The 20,390-nt window shown below is 32.2% G+C and overlaps 1 protein-coding gene across 3 annotated transcripts in view; it reads left to right on the forward strand.

Annotated features, from left to right (window-relative positions):
* LOC111044482 overlaps positions 1-20,390 on the forward strand; it is a 114,800-nt gene that overhangs the window by 28,942 nt on the left and 65,468 nt on the right. For all 3 annotated transcript variants that reach the window (XM_039442276.1, XM_039442277.1, XM_039442278.1), the window contains exons 8-13: positions 1,966-2,167; positions 6,825-6,986; positions 10,932-11,285; positions 13,204-13,406; positions 15,020-15,371; positions 16,785-16,894. In XM_039442276.1, coding sequence (XP_039298210.1) covers positions 1,966-2,167; positions 6,825-6,986; positions 10,932-11,285; positions 13,204-13,406; positions 15,020-15,371; positions 16,785-16,894 — 1,383 coding nt within the window. The remainder of the gene's footprint in view (positions 1-1,965; positions 2,168-6,824; positions 6,987-10,931; positions 11,286-13,203; positions 13,407-15,019; positions 15,372-16,784; positions 16,895-20,390) is intronic.

A 20,390-nucleotide genomic window follows, 5' to 3' on the forward strand; every position in this document is an offset into this window, starting at 1 on the left:
TATCAATAAATCAGTGGTTTTTGACAATTTCTTAGTCTTTTTCATTCAATATGATTAGTATGCTATATTGTAATATCATCAAGTGACCAAACTTACAAGTATGATAAGTATTGTAATTATCAAGTTTTAAGCAATGATATAAAATATAATACAAAATCCAGAAGCATATCAACAATGAAGAATAACTCTATATCACAACTGAATTGAATCAAAACATATTTCCTAGTCGGAGCATGATTAATTCTGTCATTAGAAGCATTCCTGTCAAGAATGACATAAGAGTTTCTGAAAATGTCTGTGGGAGTTTCTATAGTAAAGTCCACGTTATGGAGTAGCAGAAGCACGGCAACAAATAACATCTTTGAAAGAAATAGTAGGAAAAGTCGGACTGAAGATTTCTTACGAAAAAACGAAATTCATGATAACTGATCCTCTGTGTATAAATAAAATTAATATTAACGGAAGTCTTATTGATATTGTGGACAGTTTTAGATATCTAGGAGAGACGATCACATATAATCTTAGTGAGAAGGCCTCATGGAAGGCCAGAATTTCAAAGCTTTCCAAGGGACAGCATGTAACTAGGGACACTTATAAGAGAAAAAGTCTTTCCATTCATACAAAACTGAAACACTACAAGGCAGTTCTAAAATCACAAGCAATGTATTGCAGTGAAACACTTTTCAATATTGATGGAAATGGAATTAAAGAAACTATAAGAAGAGTTGAAGTTTCTTAGAACCTGCATAAACAAAAGACATGTAGTTGACAACCAGTTCAGACAGTTCTTTCTTTGGACATATTCTCAGAACCCCAGCGAATCGATTGTTAAGAAGACTTATTGAAAAATTCATGAGTGCGAAAACAGACAGAGCCACAATTCCTTGGCTTGTGGAAATAAAAAAAAGACATATCGGAACTAAATTTAACTATTGACGATGTCAAAAATCGCACAAAAATCTATAGGGAAACCATCACTGACAGAAAGAGGATCTTATCTATAAAAACAATTAGGAGAAGGCAACAGGTTTGTTCAGATGAATTGAGAAAAGAAAGGTCTGACAGAATGAAAAGGTACTGGGAAGAAAGGAAGAGAATTGAAGCGAATAAACGAAGAAAGAGGACTAACCAGAGACTACAGTGATCCTATGTGGTCATAAAATTGAAAAAAAGTCCACGTTATAATGACAGTGGAGAAAGATAGGAGAGCAACGTTGCCGAACTTCTGTCTTGTCAGAAGATAAACACAATAGAATATAGATATACAGATATATAGATATAGTGTGATATATAGATATACACAAATGGAATGTCTTCTAGAGACGGTAGCCTATACAAGCTTATTGATGTAATATTAACTGTTCATTCTCGTTTTAAATAATCAAATTATATTTCATTAAGCAAGAAATTATATTTTTAAATAATTTCATAATGAATTTTCATAGTTAAGATGGAATATTTTGTCGATTAATTATTAATTTTATTCGACATTGTTAAAAGACGATCTGGCAAAAGATCAAAGCGAGAAAGAAAAAGCACTATCCGCTTTGTTGAATGATAGACAAGGATAGCAATACAATTGCTAATTAAACACTGCCATTATAACGTAGACCTCACTATAGATGTGTCTTATTTTCTGATAAGAGCGCGAGTTTTTATTGCTTGCAAGCTGCCAAAGTCAAGTAATTTCAAGAGAGATGTGTAGTTTTTAAATGATGGGACAATATCCTTTTTCAACTGTGAAATCACAGTTATTTGTTATTAAAGTGTAGAACAATATTATAATATACCTTTGCTGTATTCTTTATACTCCTGTTATCTTCTGTATCTCTCAATTTCGCCCACATAACGTATATTGTAAAGTGTTAATAACAGTCATTTATCTATCTATCTACTTGTTGACATGGCTAGTTGTAAAGTGCGCTGACTCAAATTGAATGGCAATATTATTTTGATTTTGAATAGAATGATACCACGATCTACTCTCTTGGCTGGAAACATATGAGAGAGATAGCGACAGTACCTCGACCCGTCAATGATGATCAGAAAATCATCAATCTCTTCATTTCAACTGGCAATATTACACGCCTGAACATCGTTGGCATTCTTCCAAAGAGCATCAGGTTCTCCATGTGGGATCTGACGCTACACTTTCCAGATTTGACTGGTATGTATAAATCGATATTAATCTGTATTGTACACATGCCTCAATTGAATTGATTATACTCTGTAAGACACTTGTTGTATAAGGCTGTTCAGTAAACTTTTTACTTTCCTTGCCCTACTACCATAGGTAAGGAAAGTATTGCTTTCCAAAAAAAATTAAGGTACCCTAATTTCAAGTTTTCTATACGTTTCAAGGTCCCCTGAGTCCAAAAACATGATTTTTGGGTGTTGGTCTGTGTGTGTGTGTGTGTGTGTGTGTATGTGTGTGTGTGTGTGTGTGTATGTGTGTATGTCTGTGAACACGATAACTCCATTCCTAATCAACCGATTGACTTGAAATTTTAAACTTAATGTCCTTATACCATGAGGATCCGACAATAAGAAATTCAATAAAATTGAATTCAAAATGGCGCAAAAAATGGCGGATAATTACTAAAAAACCATGTTTTTCACGATTTTCTCGAAAACGGCTCTAACGATTTTCTTCAAATTTATACCATGGATAGCTATTTATAAGCCCTATCAACTGACATTAGTCTCATTTCTGGGAAAATGCAGGAGCTCCGTAATATTCTTGAGAAAAATGGTGGATAATCACTAAAAAACCATGTTATTCACGGTTTTCTCGAAAACGGCTCTAATGATTTTCTATAAATTCATACCATGGATAATTAATAAGCCCTATCAACTGACATGAGTCTCATTTCTGGGAAAATTGCAGGAGCTCCGTAATATACTTGAGAAAAATGGCGGATAATTACTAAAAAAACCATGTTTTTCACAATTTTCTCAAAATAACTTGACCGATTTTTTTCAAATTCATACTCTGTATAGTTATTTATCAGCTCCATTAACTGGCATGAGTCTCCTTTCTGGGAAACTAATGGGGGGTCTACCCCATCCTTGAGAAATGGACTTAGTAACCTCCTTCTCGTGCATGAGGTAGGTAGGTAGAGCAGTTGATAAAAAGAACACATAGTCGAGATATTTCATCTGTAGAACAGCTGTTTTGACGACTTTAAAAAAATGACGACTAAAATAAATCATCGAATTTCACAATTTACACAAAGGAAAAAGTACTCTGAAAACAATTTAGCCCGTGGTTTTTTATATTTGTAACATTTTATTGTGTTTTATTTGTTTCGTAAATCTTTGTAATTTTGTTTTGTCTTGTTTTGTATGTTTTTAATAAATTGAAATTGAAATTGAAATATTTAATGAGGTTATACTAAGTCAGACAAAGAGGTTTTTGACTGAGAATTTTACCATTAACGTATCAGATTTGTTGCTTGGTATTTTTTAAATTAATGAATGTTGAAATGAATTATATATACACATATACAAAAGTCTGATCGTAGTTTCAAATATGAGCAAGGAAAGTTGTGTGAGTGTACCACACCAATTTTTCAATATAATTGTTAAGATCGTTATAAGAGTGAGAAAAAGTGGCAACTGAAATTTTTGAGTGGTCTAATAAGCGAGTTATGGGTTATAATAATTTGATTGTATGGTATGAGATGTTGTAGTATTTCTCCATAATTGATTAATACCACTGCATATTTATTCAAAAATTAATTCACATTACAGAACCAGGTTTCATGGTAACCTGCTTCACCTGAAATGGAACATAAGTTCAGCTGAAGATGTGGTACGTGTTACCATGGAACCTGCTTCTGTAAGATGAATTGATTTTCGAATACATTAAAGTGGTATTGACAACATCATCGTCTTATTCTTTCGAGCTATGGGTTGTTGAAGTGCTAACTCCGTTTTCTTTCCAGATCATAAACGGTTCCGAATTTCCCATTTGAGTTTTTTTTAATACATTGAGTATATCATTGGCTCTGTTCCAATATGCGTTTTTTCGCGATTAATGCCAAAATAAAGTTATCGAATTTACAAAAAATGTTACTTTTTTATTTATGAATGATATGGGAATAGAATGTTTTAGTTTGGAAAGATAAATTTTTGAATTTTATAAGAGAAGTTCTGTTAATATAGTCGAAACCGTTTATGATCTGGAAAGAAATCGGAGTTTAGCACGTCAACAACCCATAACTCGCTTATTAAACCACTTAAAAATTTCAGCTGCCACTTTTTCTCACTCCTATAATGATCTTAACAATTATATTGAAAAAGATCAAATTTAAATAAAAAAGTTTACTGAACAGCTTTACGTTTAACGTTTACATGGGAGCACTCCATGATGAGGTCCATGTTATAATATAGCAGCATTTGATTGGGATTAGTATTGCTATGCTTGTCTATCATTTGACAAAGCAGATAGCACTATCCTTTTCTAGCTCCACAACTTCACCAGATTGTATTTCTACAATGTGGAAATATAGTTGATTAACAGAATATTTTATCTCAATAGTGAAAATCGATTATTCAATCATTGACAAATATATTTACCTAGCAAATAAAATAAAATTGATTATTTTATACATAAATAAACACATAATATCACTTTAGATGTACTGGTATCAGCTATCTTATATTGATGGCAGTATGGCTAGGCAGAGAATCAGCAACGCTGTTCTTCTATCTTTCTCCACTGCAATTATATCGTGGACCCCTTCTTTCCCTGTAAAACTTGGTTTAATATATCAATTAAATCAACTATAATAAATCAACATCTTTATCTGCCAGATAAATTAGATTTACGGTACTTGAAGTTGAGATACAATGTTCTATTGTATGAGTAGACATAACATTATACCGTCAGAAAGTTACAGCATACCCTATTATATTAAGCGAGCAATTTCTGTACATATTCTTATATTTGGTTATTTATATTTGGCTATTTATATTTATGGTTATTAATGTCCAACGGATCTCGAAAACGGCTCTAACGATTTTCACGAAATTTGGAACATAGTAGGTTTATGATATACAAATTGGATTGCACTAGGTCTCATACCTGGGAAAACTCGCTGAACGACATTAAAAGGATAATTCATCCTTGGAAAAACAGCTGAGACTTTCGTCGTCTGTGGATAATAAAAAAGTGAGTGAGACGCACTCGGTCTGTGGAAAATTAAAATATCTCATCCCCGAAATTCATAAGCTGACGTATAGCCAGCTGTAAAATATAAACTCGATCATTTTAAAGAATTGTGTTCTGTTTATCAATATATAAAAAAACGAGCGAAGCTCGGTTCCCCCATATTTATCTATAATCATAGAATAAAACAATAAGTTTAAGTTTACAACTGTTCAAGTTTTCTCTGCTAGAATATAATTAGAAGTTTTAGACATTTTTCTATCAAAATTCGGGAAAGGAATAGTATTGAGCTCCTTTTCTGATCATGTATTTGATTTGTGTATTATGGAATGTTAATAAATGAATAAAACAATTACCTATTGGCATATTAGTACCAGTTGAGTAGTTGAGACGTGATGATGCATCATTCGTGGATTTCCTATCCCCTTCATGTATGAACTGATTTTTTTCTTACATATAAGATTTTGCAGAAATAAAGAGTGATGAAAGTGAAGGATAGAATGAGTTTTTCTTTAATTTTAGGTCGAGCAAAACAGATTCTTTTGGGTTATCTTGAAATGTTATCTTACTTTATTATAGATTGATATTACATTTCAAACCAGAAACCACGAACACAACACCAGATACAGGAATCTTCTCATCACCAGTGTTGCAAGGAAGGCACTATACCAGAGACATTTCAATCATTTAGCACCAAAATTATATAATCTACTTCCTGCAAACTTTAAACAGATTAATCATCCTAGAAAGTTCAAAACAATAGTACACAATTGGTTGATGAGCAAAGGAAGACAGAACATAGAAAACATTATCTCCAACAACAACTTACCATCTAATGACTTACTAAACACTAACTAATTAATAATACGCACATAAAAGAACAGACAAAACCTACTCTAGAACATGGAACGCCATAGTGGAGTAGGTCAATTTCCACACAGAAAAAACTAAACAAGTAGAGGACACATTATAAGAATTTTTTGTAACTAACTACTTTATTCAATTGTAATTTATCTAATATTTTGTGTAATATTGATGTTGTAGTTTCAGTTTTTTGTGAAATGAACATTCATTCATTTATTTATAAATATTCATTTTGTAGGCAGACCAAGAAGAGTCATACCAAGTTAGTGTGATGATGAGTTCTCAACCTTTTCAATTACAAGTTTAAACTATCACACATCTCTTGGATCAGATAATTTTCTAACGTTTGGTTGAATTTTTGGATAAATTTGATGCTCCAATTGATATATATCACCTGGAAGATAGGAAGAATTGCTTCCACAAATCAGCTCTCACATCTCTGACTCGCATTATTTGATAAGTAGTAAGTCAAATAACGCTCATTTATTCCGTCAAGCATTATAAAACTAGAGAACACAGAATGTAATCATTCTATATGTTATTATGTTTATGCTTTTGGCGAGACGCCTCGTGCTGAGATTTTATGCGGGGGCGTTTGACTCTGCAAAAGGCACAAACTCGGATTTTCCCAATTACTCAACTTATAACTACAAAACTTCTTCACAATTATCATTATTATTTGATGAATATAAACGTGTTCACGTGTTTCCTTACCTAAAAATCAATCTAGAAGAATCACTCTGTATAAGAATTGAACTGGAATATTGATTGGAGGTTTTTTATGCAGGTGGAGAAGGCAGAAGTATTGTTGAAGATCGTCTATCGGAATGCTTCGGAAAAGCAGAAGGAAATTTAGGAGTAATTTCAAAACGTATAAATGATACTAATGATCTGATCAACAACCGTCTCATAAAACTCGATCAGAATCTGCGTTTCGACTCTATCAAAGGTATTCTAGCGTATTGATAAGTATATTTTCCTCTAAAGAATTTTACACAAATAATTTTCTCCCAGACTGGAGTGCAGTAACCTATTCTATCTGATAAATTCTCTGATTCGAATAGCGAAGGCTAGCTCCACAAAAACAGATACTGAATTTCCAGAGACCATTATTCCAGAAAGATTCGATTTGCATATTGATACACTTTTATAAGGCCACTGAACTCTCTGGGATTAAAAAACGCGAAAAACGTTTTCCTTGATTCTCTATTCCTCTCTCCACCACATTTGAGAATTTGAATTGATAATAACTCTCATAAAAATTCTCTGCAGAATCTATCAGAATAAATTTCACACAACTGAAATGTTCAACAGTCTGCATTTACGATTGACAAGCAGAAATAAACATTTTCTTCAGCCATGTATGTATGATTATTTGCTACTAGTAATTCTGTGAACAGTAGACCTCGCGCAGTTATAAACCACAGTCTTCTCTAATACTGTCCATCAGAGTAAATTCTGTCGGCGACGTATCGGTGTATAAACGACTAATGGCTGTTTGGGTTGTTGTATCGACAATGCTAATAATTTTATGTATACAGCTATGTACTATCATCAAAAGCTTACCAAGTTGAAAGCAGAGAAGAGTCGGCAGAAAATACTACGCTATTTCAAGTTATCAATTGCATGCTTCACTGCATGCAATTGATAGTCCACACAACAGCTGTTTTTTCACCAAGTTACATTGAGATATTGAATTGCATGCGTCATTGCATGCAATGTATAATCGTTACTATACTATACTTTATTATACTCGACAGCTGATTTATGATGAATAATTCTATAGTCTGATTTTTACTCTAATATTGACGTATGGAGGAGGCTCGTTTTCCTTTTATATTATCCTTGAAATGCAAAATTTCCAAAAAACCTCGTATATACGTCGACGCGCAATTTAAAAAGAAACACACCTGTCAAATTTCATTAAAATCTATTACCGCGTTTCGCCGTAAATGCGCAACATATAAACATAGAAATATAAACATAAAAAGAAATGGGAAACCGTCGACCTCACTTCTTCGCTCGGCCAATCAAATGCTCGACAAAATGGGTATGTCCTTTATAATTTTTCCAATCTCTAGGGCAAAAGCAGGCAGTTGAACATCTTAAGTTGCGTACAGATATACGCGCCGCGAACATGAGCAATTCACTTTTAATCAGCTGATGCCAAGCTTTTTATATCTGTATCTTACCATTTCTGTAAAAATACAGATATAGTCAGCTGATTAAAAGTGAATTGTTCATGTTGACGGCGCGTGTATCTGTACGCACCTCAAGAAGCAATGAAAATAACCAGGATAATAAAAAACAATATGTCGAATTTAGATGGAAAGACTAATCTTAGCAAAATACAAAATACAACACCACTAATTTAGTCTTAACTTATAGAGAGTAGCAGAAGTTCATTTTCTACTTTCTTATCATTTTACTTTTGAATTTGACCTTGACTTTTCCCAATTATATCAAATTTTCCAGTTTTTGTACTTGTTGTAGTTTTTTGTAGTTTTTTATACGCGGTAATAGATTTTAATGAAATTTGACAGGTATGTTTCTTTTTAAATTACGCGTCGACGTATATACAAGGTTTTTGGAAATTTTGCATTTCAAGGATAATATAAAAGGAAAACGAGCCTCCTCCGTACGCCAATATTAGAGTAAAAATCAGACTACAGAATTATTCATCATAAATCAGCTGTCGAGAGGATTATAAATTGCATGCCATGACGCATGCAATTCAATATCTCAATGTAACTTGGTAAAAAATCAGCTGCTGTGTGGACTATTAATTGCATGTTTATATGTTGCGCATTTACGGCGAAACGCGGTAATAGATTTTAATGAAATTTGACAGGTATGTTTCTTTTTAAATTACGCGTCGACGTATATACAAGGTTTTTGGAAATTTTGCATTTCAAGGATAATATAAAAGGAAAACGAGCCTCCTCCGTACGCCAATATTAGAGTAAAAATCAGACTACAGAATTATTCATCATAAATCAGCTGTCGAGAGGATTATAAATTGCATGCCATGACGCATGCAATTCAATATCTCAATGTAACTTGGTAAAAAATCAGCTGCTGTGTGGACTATTAATTGCATGTTTATATGTTGCGCATTTACGGCGAAACGCGGTAATAGATTTTAATGAAATTTGACAGGTATGTTTCTTTTTAAATTACGCGTCGACGTATATACAAGGTTTTTGGAAATTTTGCATTTCAAGGATAATATAAAAGGAAAACGAGCCTCCTCCGTACGCCAATATTAGAGTAAAAATCAGACTATAGAATTATTCATCATAAATCAGCTGTCGAGTATAATAAAGTATAGTATAGTAACGATTATAAATTGTATGCAATTCAATATCTCAATGTAACTTGGTGAAAAAACAGCTGTTGTGTGGACTATCAATTGCATGCAGTGAAGCATGAAATAGCGTAACTTGAAATAGCATAGTATTTTCTGCCGACTCTTCTCTGCTTTCAACTTTTATTCGTGTTTACTAGTTCTGAATTTGTATATTCTTTCATTCATTGCTATATTATCCATTTGTTTATTGTTAGTAACTAAGTTTTTTTTCTAACTCTACATCAACTCTAAGGTGGTTGTCTAAGGCTAGTTACACATACATCGATTTTTGATCGTTCGATTTGTTGCCGTCCTTATAAATTCTATTAGATTGAACAGTTGATGTTTGTCAAGTTCCGTTTAATATGATAGAATTCATAAGGCGGCAGAAGATCGTACGTCGAAAATTCGATGTCTGTGTAACTTAACGGTTAACATGACCATACTTGGAGGTGTCTTGTTTCGGCCAATGGGAGTAGAGCTCAACCGTCATTGGTCAAGAGCTATCGGTCAATCGTAGTGCTTCACCTATACACCATTCTACATGATTCTGCTGTTTCAAGTCTATGCTTTCAAGCTTTCAGTTTACTAGAGATTGATAATGATGCACAATGGAAGCTAGTATCAAAACTTGTTTTAATAAATTAGTGGTGCATGCAGTATACAGTTGTTTTTATCCAATCTTGTTACTTATAGATGCATTTACATAGTAAACGTTCAATTTTTCGAAGCACCACTCGATTATAATTTATTTTATTAATATATTTGTGTATGAACATATTCAAACGTTAGCCTCCAAATTGATGTTTTGAAGAAAAATCATCGTTTTCTATAGGCAATTACTAATATTTATAATTATTATTATTAAAAGGAAATTCCAATTAAATGCTGTAAATCAACCCGAAGACTTCTGCTACTGCAAATATTGACAACAGGGTTAACAGCTAGATGGGAATATTCTAGTAAATACTAGTATTTTTCAAACAGAACTCACGAATTCATTGGATTTTGTAAGAAATATGCTGTCACAGTTATTCTTAAATAATTAATTCATCCATTCTTTATTTATTTATACAATAAGTATATCATCGAAATAATAGGGGAGAGGAAAAATAAGGTAAACTTGTGCTATTCCTCTCCCAAATTTAGATAACACATACTCCGAAATAGGTTAAGTCTTATAGTTCTTCAATTCACAAAATTTTCAGTCATCAAGTATTTTCACAAAGTAGATGTTCAAATTTAGGTGCTTCAAAACTAAACATAGAATAAATATTTTGGATAAGTAAAATAGGAAATATTTACATATTAAAAATATAATTTTGAAGAGTTACCGAAAAACAAACTTGATTCTAAAAGCACAGCTGATCTTATGATCATCCACACCACATTCATTCAATTATATTTCATCACCAAAAGTTGGATTTATTTTTCAACGGCTACTTCAGAGAATCAGTTTGAATAAGCAGCGTCTACTTTACTGTATTCATCATCATTTATTTATTTCGTCATGTTATCTATTAATAGTCAAATTTTCATCCACAGTTGTTGGCCAGAACAGCAGTGTAAGGTTGAGAAACGGCACAGTTGAGAGATTAGATCTGAGTTACATGGATGGCAAAAGCACAACCGATAATGACATTGACGAACTACTTGCGACGTCCGATAAATTTATACAATCGTCGATCATCGACCGTGTCGATGTCATATTCAAATCGAATCTGACAATAAAAAATGCCAACTTAAAACTTGCGTCAGCTCATCGTTTCAATAATCGAGAGTTGAATCGAGAGGAATTCATTTGGTTGGATAAAGATCAACAATTGGAAATTCTGAACGTCAGTGATGTCACGACTGGTGAACTTTTGACTGAAAATTTAGCAGGAAAACAGACTGAACGTATGTATAATTCATGTGTATTATACAAAAGAGACTCAAATATTAATATATATGTTCCACAATTCATCTACATTGGTTCTAACTCATCTTTATAGTCTGGTCCACGTTATAATCGCAATATTTGATTAACATTGGTGTTGCTATCCTTGTCTATCATTCGACAAAGCAGATAGCGCTATCCTTCCCCAGCTCTGCAACTTTTCCAGATCGTTTTGTAACAATGAAGAAATATAATTAACCCTACAGAGACACACTTACTTTATGCTAACGCAGTAGACACACTGGGGTGTTGAACACCCCAATTTAATTTTGCATTTTTCTTTAAAAAATATGAAAAAACAAGTACTTAGACCATACTTCATCATTTCTTAATCATTTTTGTTCCAAGTGCATACAGAAATCAAAAGTAAAACACTGCTTATCAATATTTATACCAATTTTAGAAGTACATTATGTTCCATGTTCCGTCTAAGTGTTGGAGCTCCTAATCCGGTTTGAACGAATGGCTTGATCATTGCCAATGACAACTTCATCAAAAACTCCCGTCTCTTCATTTTATTGTTTAAAATCTCAAGTTGTAGAGAATCATAGCATTTATTCCAATCTGATCCATCATCCCATACCACATTCGTAGTGACAATACAAGTAAAATCTTTGTAATAAAAGTGTTTGATAAAAGTCCTACGTAAAAGACACTCTGGGATGTTAGACACCCCAAACGAAGAACAAGATGAGCTGGTGACCTTGTAGAATGTTATTACTGACTGGAAGTGGTGGAGAGTAGTTGACAATACTACAAACCTAATTTAGACTGGGCAAAAACTCCCATCTCTTTGATATTGTCAACTGCAGAACAGAAAAAAAATCCCTTGAGTGTGAAACACCCTAGTGTGTTTCTTCAGGGTTAATTAACGAGATATTCAATGACCACACAACTTGTCAAAGTTATAATCTCTAAAACTTAAAATGAATGTCAAGTGAATTTTATGATGGAAATAAAATTATTTATTTATTTATTTTTTTTTTATTCAATCTCAATTATGGAAAATATATTTTCTTGACGAATAAAATATGATCGATTATTTTAAACAAAAGTGGACAGTTAATATTACATTAGATATACCGGTAACAGCTATCCTTCATAGAAGACATAGAGAATTGGCATCGCTGTTCTCCTATCTTTCTCCACTGCCATTACAACGTGGACATCACTATAGTTGTCAGTTGATAGCCATGATGATGATGGCTATAAAGATAATGAACAATGATGAAATAGAAACATTATCACATCTCATGTTCAGTAAAGGAACAAGCACTTTTACAGCTTCAAAGCATGGTAAATTTCAAAACTGTAGGATTTTACCCACTTGTTCTTTTTCAAAAAATAACAACAACATTAGAAAATAACTAATTTTGAAAACTTCTTCCAACTGATATCAGTTCAAAGAAAAACAATCCTATAAGACCTTTGAATTCCGTTCTGCAATGATTATGACCAAGATAACTATGATCAAGAAGATGATGAGCATTTTAACTATAATCAATCATCATGATAATATTCATCATGATCATAATCCACATGAATATAATCATCTTGATCACAACAATTTTGATCTCAATAATTTCTATAGGTAACAAATTAAAAGATTTTCTGTTAATTTTTATCGAAAACCCCGAAAAAAACTTGAATTCTTGGCTCCTCTTTGATTTTTTTCCAAATCCGCCTCTAGAGGGCCAACTGAACATACCTGTCAAATTTGAACGTTTTTGGCCCAGTAGATTCTTAGCTCTGTTTATGAGTGAGTGCCATTTTGCTTTTACATAATATGGAGTCTTCTTGAAAATAATAACTTGCAAGGTAAGATTTAAGCAAGGTGACAATTTCAGTGGAATAAATATGTTTTATTTGAATTCTCAGATTTCATACTGAAGCCTACACTAAATAGTGGGCAGACTTTGAATTTGGGCAGTTTAAATTGCAAGGACATACATTCAAAGACAAAAAGTATTAATGGAATAAATCTGGAGCAATTAGTCATGAAGAATCATAATAAGACAATCCATGGAGGAAAATATTTCCAAGCAGTCGAAGTCGATCAATTACAAAACCTTGGAGCAAAGGTACAGTATTTAATTGCATTAAACACATCTATTTTTCTTTTAATAACGAATGTGAAAAACAAGCTGTAAAATTTCTTTGTCTGTACCTAGACAGTAAATTGACATGGAAGGAACAAGTGAATATGTTATGTAAAAAATTATCTAGGTTAGTATATCTTATTAGAAAGCTCAAATACTGTGTAAGCTAGGTTTTGACAACCTATTTTGGCCTTTTTCATTCCCTAAACATATGGAGTTATACTTTGGGGCAATTGTAGCACTGCCACAAAGATACTTATTCTTCAAAAACGAGTGATTAGAATAATCGATGGCCTGCAACAAAGAGAATCTTGCAGAGAAAGTTTTGTTAAATATCAAATAATGACAGTGCCAACTTTATACATTCATCATGATTTGGTTCAAGTAAAAAGTAATATACACAAGTTTAACAGCATAGGGCACAAGAAGAAGGTTTGATCTTCCTATTCCTCAAATAAGATTGTCAGAGACACGTAAGAGTCATTACTATCGGAGATACATGATATTCAATAAACTTCCACTATGGGTTCGTAATTTTGAATTCTAGTATCAAGATAATAATAAGATATATTGAGATTATCAAGATTATACTGAATATTTTGTATCTTTTAGCTGATACTTCGTAGCACTGTAGAATCGGATTTACTAGACACTGTAGACTTGATCAAAATTCCACACAATTGATGTGAACGCACTGTCATTAAGAAGTAATCATTGATCATTGGTCATTGGACAGAGCGTTTTCTGATGAAGCATTCAAATAGGGATACTCAATCAATCATATTATATAAAATAACTAGTACACTTGAAATATTTCTTGTAAATTATACACGACTATTTTCGAAATGTGTTTTAAAATAAATGAATCGGTCTGAAGAGAAAGGGAACATGTCAAAAATCAGAATTTTTCAGGGGAGAGAAAAAACTGAATACATAAAAAAGTATTGATAATTCAAGATTGTTTTTTGTCATTAGGGTGCAAACTCTTTTAAGACAACAATTTTAATCCAGTATAAGCACTTATATCAGATTCATCCCTAAAAATGGAGTTTTTTGTTAACTTCCTTTTACTCATGATGATATTATAAATTATCACTCTTAAACTTTTACAATAAACACTTCAACCGAAAGCAATCTAACCTCAAAGCAACGCATTAATCAAAGGTAACCTAACAATAGCATAAAAATCACAACTGACAAACAGCTTATTTTCGAATGTTCGGCGTTGAAAGGAAACATGTGTGTCATGACTAGTTCCCTCTCACTCCAGTACAGCAGAAATACTATATCTGTTTCTCGTATAAAGAGAATGCTGACATGTTCCCTTTCAACTCCAATCGATGTATCCCACAGTAAACAACTCATTTCAACCATAAAAAAATGAAAATTTTTTACATGTTCCCTTTTTCCTTAGACCGATTCAAATGTTTTCTGACTGAGACCATTACAAAATATTGTAAATACTTTTTGAATTTTGGGAAATGTATTATTCAAATTCGAATAATACTATTAGAAACTATAATACTATAATAATCACTCGGATAATATTATTATTTTCAAATTTCTCCTTTTTTATCAATTTTTCTCTGTTACAGACCAATAATCAATCCCATTCTCAGAAGAATGAAAATGAAGATTTATCCCGTGGCTCAGAAGCTTTCAAGCTGAAAGCCAATACAATCATCGATAATCTGATAGTTGAACATATAAACGGGATAAATGTTGATGAATTGATTGATAACATTGTCCTCAATAACACTGAGGCGACTATTGACACTGCATTGATTTTCGCGAATGACATGAAAGTTGATCTTCTAAGAGGAAACCTAATTATTTCTCAGTCAACAAATTCCGCAATAAGACCCTATCCCATTCTGAGCAAAAGGCAATTTAGCTCCGAGAATGAGGAAGGAGAAAATTCTGAAGAGGACTGTGTAATTGGACAAGGTAAGGCGACCGCAATATTGCGTGCTTTTCTACAGAGAGTACAGTACACCTGTGTCGAGTGTCTGCTGAAATAGATTTTACCCGACGAGTCCCATAATTATCTATCCACAATTCCTTCTTCAATTCGTCTTCTATTTCTTACTTTCCTGTGACATAGATTGCTTGCTTTCAATCAGTGTTGGTCTTTCATCTTCAATCTCCATTCATTTGTGAAACCGATGAAAATTTCATTTGATACTCGTATCATTCATCATGAGTTAAAAGGCAGCAAAACATGATCAATTACAGAACTGATTGTACTCATTTTACACTAGATTTTACTTCTTCGCTCACTCACTCTCTAAATCACATCAAATATTATCCAATAACGAATAGAAAAGAATTTTATTGTCCTTAACACACAATTACATCGAATAATATAAACACTTTACATCTTATCCAATGAAAGTAACATGCAGTATTATTCTATGGTTGACAAAAATTCATTAGACATGGCCGAGTTGGTAAATAAAGATAATAGTTTTCCGTTTCTAATCACGATGAAAAAGTTTAATAGATTTCAGCAATAATTGTCATTGATTCCGGTACTCTATACAAAAATAGTTATAAGCCTTCTATTATCATGAACAACTATAATTGAAAACAAAGTTTATTCTCATTTACAAGATAAGATTTAGGTGACCATCAATAAATGCAATATATTACCGACAAGCCTAGGTAAAGAATATAAACAAACTATTTTACAGTTTAAAAATTGTATTATTGAGTAAGGAAATTTCTATATGTTGCCGCTGATCTTAAATACCCCTGCAACCGCACCCATCGCAGTCTTCCCCGTCTCCCAGTGGTGCTGGAACCAATTTTTCCTTTGCTCTCCCAATACTTTACAGCGGCCTAGGAAATTATAAATATCTTCCCTTCCCCCACTATTAAAAATTCTCCAATGATAGTATATTATCCAATATACAATATCCAATATACATATCCAATTTTATAATAAAACTGCTCATATTTATAGCAAGCTGGGAACGAGTTTAGATCAAATTGATAATGATTTTCTGTTTTTTTAATACCTAATAATAAGTCTACTTATCCTATTATAATGAAACATTATCCCTAGGAAACTGTCATATGGGAATCAGTTTCAAGCGAAATACTTGACGAAAAATGAGTGGAAAGTTAAAACTATTTGATATATTAAGTATTGAGTATAAGTATTTGATAAAATTAGAGAAAGTCATATTATTTCTCATCCCCAGAAAAATCTCACTTTGAAAAAGTCAGTTTTGACGATCACTTCAGGTAGAAAACTTATGTTTTCTTAGGTAGATAACTTTAGTCAAGGAGGACACTACTTCTTTGTGTTATTTAATGTTGACGGAAAATTTATTACACAAACCTCTTTCTTTACAGAATTTCAAGATGATTCTGAAGACACTGGTACAAAATCAAGATCCATATTCCAACCAAAATTTCCTCGGTACAATTTTGGCAGAGATATACATGTCAAAGGAAACATCAAGGTAGGCTCTTCAACTTCAGGTTCAAATTTGAATTTATTTCTCAGGAGGAGTACTTTATTTATGTAGATTACAATATATACTGGCTTATACACTTATATACAATAGCTCACAATACAGCAAAATTTCATAGATGAATTTACATAATATTATAGACTAAGAAAATAATTATTGAACTGTATATGATATGTAAAAGCAATTTGTAGTATAATAACTATGGATAATTATATTGTTATGCATGTACATAAATTGGCGGAGCTTTGTACATATCAATGTCCATTCTTCGGAAAGAACATTATTTCATAAAAGCATAAATTTGCTTAAAAGCATAAAATGTTAATTAAATTTTTGAGGAGCAGAGAGTTATAGAATGTAATTACATTCTACTGGAATGTAGAATTACATACATTTTCCAATTACATATAATTAGAATGTGATTACATTTTATACTATCTGGATCCGGAGACATATTTTAATAGTTCACATAGACATGTTTTCCTAGTTCACATAGACGTATTTCACATAGTCTTAGAGGAATATGACTGATTTTATTAAGATGATACTCGCGATGATCTATAGAAATTTCAAATTTGAAAATCGTTAATTGTCTACTTTATCATTGCATTTTATAATAGTGTAACAACCTACGATAGAGAAAATATAGCAGAAGAAAATAACCCACGGTATAGGTTTAAGTTACAATTTTCACTGTTTACCATAGTAGAGTATTTGTATTCTCACAACAAGGGTATATATAAATGTACTGTAACTGTACTGTATTTGTAAATTGTGAGAATGAATTGATTTGATTTAGATACTCCTAGTAGAGTTGTTTTTGGTGAAGCTATGTGACGCTAGTATTCTCTCATACTGTACCGTGCTTACAATGTCACCCCAACCAAACAATAATAATAGACAGTAGTTGACATTAATCGATTTCAGTTGAACAAAAAAATCAGCTTGAAATTTGGGACATAAACAACATGGGATATCTATTTATGCTATCTTTTCTCTATGAGCTTACTGAGACTCTTCCAAATAGTATTCCATTTCGACCAATATTCTTCCAATAACTGTTGAAGTTTGAACTGTTTAATCCGTAGTCTCTGTTGAAGTTTAAACTTTTTAATCTGTAGTTTCTGTTAAAGTTTAAACTGTTTGATCTGTAGTTTATGTTGAAGTTTGAAATCTGTTGAAGCGACAACATTCAAGTCTTGAATACCCTTTAAACTTCTACAGCATTGAAATCATTGTTACCACAAAGCGGTTTCAACAGTACTTGAGGATATGATTTGGAAGTAATGTAATAGCTGGATTTGTTCTCTCAGAAGAATTGAATCTTCATGGGAAATAGAATTAGATTATTTAGAAAGTTTTCTAATCCAAGTTTCTTAAGCTCCGATCAAATAACTTGGAATAACTGGAATTATTGAATGAAAAAGACTAAGAAATTGTCAAAAAACCACTGATTTATTGATAATTAGAAAGACCGGTTTCGGTTATTACACCATTGAAACCACCATTTATTACCCACCGAAACCGGTCTTTCTAATTATCAATAAATCAGTGGTTTTTTGACAATTTCTTAGTCTTTTTCATTCAATATGAATAATTACCACAATATCAACTTCTCAACTACACAAAAAGTAAACTGGAATTGTAAATATGGTGTGGTCGGGGACAGAAATCTTTTTATTTCTAGAGGATATTGAAAATATAATAGAGCATAGAGCATTAGTAGAGAAAAGAGAGAAGATCAGATTACAGTTCTAAAGTTATGTATGTTACAATATACAGAGTGAGTCATATGTATGGGAGCCCTTCAATAAATTGGAAACTGTTGTAGATATACTGTAACTCTCAGGATACGTTACTGGTCAAATACTCTACCTTTTGACGTACAAATGATCTTCAACCCCCCCTCATAAGGGGGTGACTTGGGGGTTGTAACTCGAATATTTTAAATGTAAAAATCCATTTTGTGGTACATCATTTTAAAGTATTTTTTGAAACAAGAAAGATGACATTGACAAAAATGTTCTATGATACTTGTATCCAAAATGGTGGCTGATTGAAGTTTAAGTTTTTAAAGAAATTAGGGGTTGTAACTCAAATATTTTGAACATAAATACCCATTGTGTGATACATCATTTTTATGGCCTTCTCAAAACTAGAAATATGACATGAATAAAAATGTTCTATGATAATTTTATCCAAAATGACGGCTGATTGAACTTTATCAATTATTTATTTAAAAACTAAAACTTCAACCAGCCGCCATTTCGGATAAAAGTATCATAGAACATTTTTATTGATGTCATCTTTCTAGTTTTGAGAAGGCCTTAAAAATGATGTATCACATAATAGGTGTTTATGTTCAAAATATTTGAGTTACAACCCCTAATTTCTTCAAAAACTAAAACTTCAATTAGCCGCCATTTTGGATACAAGTATCATAAAACATTTTTATTGATGTCATCTTTCTAGTTTTGAGAAGGCCTTAAAAATTATGTACCACACAATGGGTGTTTATGTTCAAAATATTCGAGTTACAACCCCTAATTTCTTTAAAAACTAAAACTTCAATCAGCCGCCATTACGGTTACAAGTGTCATAGAACATTTTTGTCGATGTCATCTTTCTTGTTTCAAAAAGGACTTTAAAATGATGTACCACAAAATGGGTGTTTACATTTAAAATATTCGAGTAACAACCCCAAGTCACCCCCTTATGAGGGGTTGGAGATCAGTTGTACGTCAAAAGGTATTTGACCAGTAACGTATCCTTAGAGTTACAGTATTATATCTACAACAGTTTCCAATTTATTGAAGGGCTCCAATTAATATACATATACTCACTCAATAAATACATATGACTCACTCTGTATATTGTAACATACACTATAGAACTGTAATCTGATCTTCTCTCTTTTCTCTACTAATGCTCTATGCTCTATTATATTTTCAATATCCTCTAGAAATAAAAAGATTTTTGTCGATGTTATCTTCCTTGTTTCAAAAAGGCCTTTAAAATGATGTACCACAAAATGGGTGTTTACATTTAAAATATTCGAGTAACAACCCCAAGTCACCCCCTTATGAGGGGTTGAAATTCAGTTGTACGTCAAAAGGTATTTGACCAAAAACTTATCCTGTAAGTTACAGTATTATATCTACCACAGTCTCCAATTTATTGAAGGGTTCCCATACATATATGACTCACTCTGTATACTGGCTTACACACTAATCTATATTGTAATAAAGGAAATGAATGAGAATAAATTTTGAAAGGTTTGAGATATCGATGTGCGGTTTTCACCATATCTTTTCTCTGGAAATCCTGTATAGGAATCATGTATCATATGACCACCTTTCAATTAAAACATATTGAATGCGTCAAACATAATTTTCCTACACTACTTTACACCTGTATAATCCAGTTCTTTAATACAATAAAAATTTTTAATTCCGACCATATGATTTGGTGATTTTTTTATAAA

This window comes from Nilaparvata lugens, chromosome X (genome assembly GCF_014356525.2).
Source record: "Nilaparvata lugens isolate BPH chromosome X, ASM1435652v1, whole genome shotgun sequence".
In the NCBI taxonomy this organism is placed as follows: domain Eukaryota; kingdom Metazoa; phylum Arthropoda; class Insecta; order Hemiptera; family Delphacidae; genus Nilaparvata; species Nilaparvata lugens.